The following is a 3397-nucleotide window of genomic DNA, read 5'->3' as shown; positions in this document are numbered from 1 at the left end:
TTTTGAGACGGAGTCTTGCTCCATCTCCAGGCTGGTGTGCAGTGGTGTGATCTCGGCTCACTGCAACCTCTGCCTCCCAGGTTCAAGCGATTCTCCTGTCTCAGCCTCTCGAGTAACTGGGACTATGGGTGCGCGGCAACACACCCAGCTAATTTTTGTATTTATAGTAGAGATGGGGTTTCGCCATGTTGGCCAGGATAGTCTCCATCTCTTGACCTGTGATCTGCCTGCCTCTGCCTCCCAAAGTGCTGGGATTATAGGTGTGAGCCACTGTGCCCGGGCAGAAATAAGAGTTCTAGATCAAAGGATATAAATATTGTTTTGATAGATGTTGCCAAACTAAGGCCTGGGCTTTGAAGCCCAGGATGGGAACAGCTGGGCTCGATGGGCAAAGGGTTTGAGTGAAGGCATTCACGGTGGGGAGTGGCTGGCACGGCCAGTGCTGGGAGTGATGTCCACCCTGTTCCTGGCCCTGCTGACTCCTCTCCTGATCCCTCCAGCGACCCAGCCTCTAACACCGCCCCACTCCAGCCGGAGCAGCTCCGAGTGTTTGAGACTCTGGAAGAGATCACAGGTGGGCTCTGTCTCTGCATCCTGCTCTGCTGGGGCTGGGAGTCCTTGTCCTGTCCCCACTCCCCTAATCTCACCCTCTGCCTGCAGGTTACCTATACATCTCAGCATGGCCAGACAGCCTGCCTGATCTTAGCGTCCTCCAGAACCTGCAAGTAATCCGGGGACGAATTCTGCACAAGTGAGTACTGGGAAAGAGGTGGCCTGATGGAGAGGAGTCCCAGGGAGGAGTCCCTGTGGGAAGCTTTGGGCCTGAGGGAGTATTCCTGTTCCCCTGGGACATAGCAGTAACCTTTCCACGAAGGTTTCCATGAAGTCTGCAGAGTGTGCTGGGGGTGGAGGAAGATGAGAGTAGCCTTTGCTGTCCGGGAAGGGGTCCATGGTAAGGTGCCCACCTTTCTCCCATAGTGGCGCCTACTCACTGACCCTGCAAGGGCTGGGCATCAGCTGGCTGGGGCTGCGCTCGCTGAGGGAACTGGGCAGTGGACTGGCCCTCATCCACCATAACACCCGCCTCTGCTTCGTGCACACGGTGCCCTGGGACCAGCTCTTCCGGAACCCGCACCAAGCCCTGCTCCACACTGCCAACCGGCCAGAGTATGAGTGTGGTAAGACAGGGAGCCCAGTGTGTGTGCTCCCCATCTGCCAGCACACAGGAGTGCCCACGGGGTCCTGGCACCAGCGTTCTTGGACTTGTGCAGACTGCCTGTCCCTGTGCACCCTTCTTGACTCAGCGCAGCTCTGGCTGGCTTGGCCTCTTGGCATGGCTTCTCTAGCTGGGTCCTACCTGCCTTGGCATCCTTCCCTCCCCCTCTGTTTCTGAAATCTCAGAACTGTTCCTCTCCCTACATAGGCCCCACCTGTCCCCACCCCTCCAGCCCAGAGCCATGCCCACAGCCAGTTCCCTGGTTCACTTGGACCTGGGACCTCCCCTAAAAGTCCCCTGCGGTCCCTTCCTCCTCACTGCAGTGGGCGAGGGCCTGGCCTGCCACCAGCTGTGCGCCCGAGGGCACTGCTGGGGTCCAGGGCCCACCCAGTGTGTCAACTGCAGCCAGTTTCTTCGGGGCCAGGAGTGCGTGGAGGAATGCCGAGTACTGCAGGGGTATGAGGGGCGGAGGAGAGGGGTGGCTGGAGGGGTGCATGGGGCTCCTCTCAGACCCCCTCACCACTGTCCTTTCTCTCAGGCTCCCCAGGGAGTATGTGAATGCCAGACACTGTTTGCCATGCCACCCTGAGTGTCAGCCCCAGAATGGCTCAGTGACCTGTTTTGGACCGGTGAGCTTCTGGCGGGCTCAGAGCTGGGTGGAGGAGGGCAGCGAGGGGGATTGCCAGGGACTTGGCAGGATGGCGAGACGCGGCAGGGTGTGCTGTCTGGTAAAATATCCCTGGAGAGGGCTCAGCACTCAGACCCGAACAGCAGCAGAGTGGCAGGAAAGGGGACCCGGGGGACCCTGGGGCCCTTCAGACTATGAAAAGGTTCTAAGGGGGTCTGCGTTTGTGGCTGTGGCTGTGGCTGTGCTAGGGTGGTTAGCCCTGTGGGCTCAGGTGTCAGACTACCTGGATTCAGACCCAGGTCCTGCTTCCAACCTTGGTGTTTTATTCCTAAAATGGGTATTGTAATAGTACCTACCTTGCTGGGGTGTGGCGAGAATGAAATTAAACAGGGCTTGGCACAGGGAAGCCCAGGAAAGGCTGTCTATGCAGCAGTGACTGTTGTTACTCACTGTTACACCTTAGGTAATGCGTTTTCTTCTCTGGGTGCCTCCCATTCTCTGGCTCAAGTCCCTGCCCAGGATCAAGCTTGGAGGAGGGCCCCGAGGGAGGGTCCACAGAGACTAGGTGAAGAGCAGGGGCGTTTGTCCCAGGAGCATGGTGAAAATTCCTGCTGGGTGGCCTTGGGAAGCACAAAGGGGACCCAACTAAGAGCCTGATCCTACTGCCCTGGGGGTGTCAGTGCCAGCCCCCCACAAATCTTTTCTGCCCCTCCCAGGAGGCTGACCAGTGTGTGGCCTGTGCCCACTATAAGGACCCTCCCTTCTGCGTGGCCCGCTGCCCCAGCGGTGTGAAACCTGACCTCTCCTACATGCCCATCTGGAAGTTTCCAGATGAGGAGGGCACGTGCCAGCCTTGCCCCATCAACTGCACCCACTCGTGAGTCCGAGGGTCTTTTCTGCAGAAAGGAGGACTTTCCTTTCAGGGATCTCTCTGGGGCTCTTACTATAAAAGGGGACCAACTCTCCCTTTATCATATCTTGTTTCTGATGGCAAAAATAACACATTGTTGGGGCCGGGCGCGGTGGCTCACGCCTGTAATCCCAGCACTTTGGGAGGCTGAGGCGGACAGATGACCTGAGGTCAGGAGTTTGAGACCAGCCTGGCCAACACAGTGAAACCCCGTCTCTACTAAATAATATAAAAAATTAGCCGGGCGAGGTGGTGGGCGCCTGTAATCCCAGCTACTCAGCAGGCTGAGGCAGGAGAATGGCGTAAACTCAGGAGGCGGAGCTTGTAGGGAGCTGAGACTGTGCCACTGCACGCCAGCCTAGGCGACAGAACGAGACTCCATCTCAAAAAAATAAAATAAAATAAAAGTAACACATTGTTAAAATGGTAAAATTAAAACATGAAATATAAATTAATGCCCTAGCAGTTCTATCCCCACTGTTAATAATTTGAAATATTTTTCCTGTAGTTATTTTTGTCTGTGCACATTCTAATATGTATATATAAGTTAACATATATTAATATTATTCTCCAGTTATTTTTGTCTGTGCACATTCTAACACACACACACACACACACACACACACACACATACATATGTTTT

General features: G+C 55.5%; 1 protein-coding gene across 2 annotated transcripts in view; it reads left to right on the top strand.

Moving 5' to 3' along the window:
• ERBB2 (erb-b2 receptor tyrosine kinase 2) overlaps positions 1 to 3397 on the top strand; it is a 30107-nt gene that overhangs the window by 15219 nt on the left and 11491 nt on the right. For both annotated transcript variants that reach the window (XM_011929891.1, XM_011929890.1), the window contains exons 10-15: positions 501 to 574; positions 661 to 751; positions 979 to 1178; positions 1540 to 1672; positions 1755 to 1845; positions 2561 to 2721. In XM_011929891.1, coding sequence (XP_011785281.1) covers positions 501 to 574; positions 661 to 751; positions 979 to 1178; positions 1540 to 1672; positions 1755 to 1845; positions 2561 to 2721 — 750 coding nt within the window. The remainder of the gene's footprint in view (positions 1 to 500; positions 575 to 660; positions 752 to 978; positions 1179 to 1539; positions 1673 to 1754; positions 1846 to 2560; positions 2722 to 3397) is intronic.

This window comes from Colobus angolensis, unplaced genomic scaffold (assembly GCF_000951035.1).
Source record: "Colobus angolensis palliatus isolate OR3802 unplaced genomic scaffold, Cang.pa_1.0 Scaffold83, whole genome shotgun sequence".
Lineage (NCBI taxonomy): Eukaryota > Metazoa > Chordata > Mammalia > Primates > Cercopithecidae > Colobus > Colobus angolensis.
This window is presented reverse-complemented; position numbering and strand designations above follow the sequence as displayed.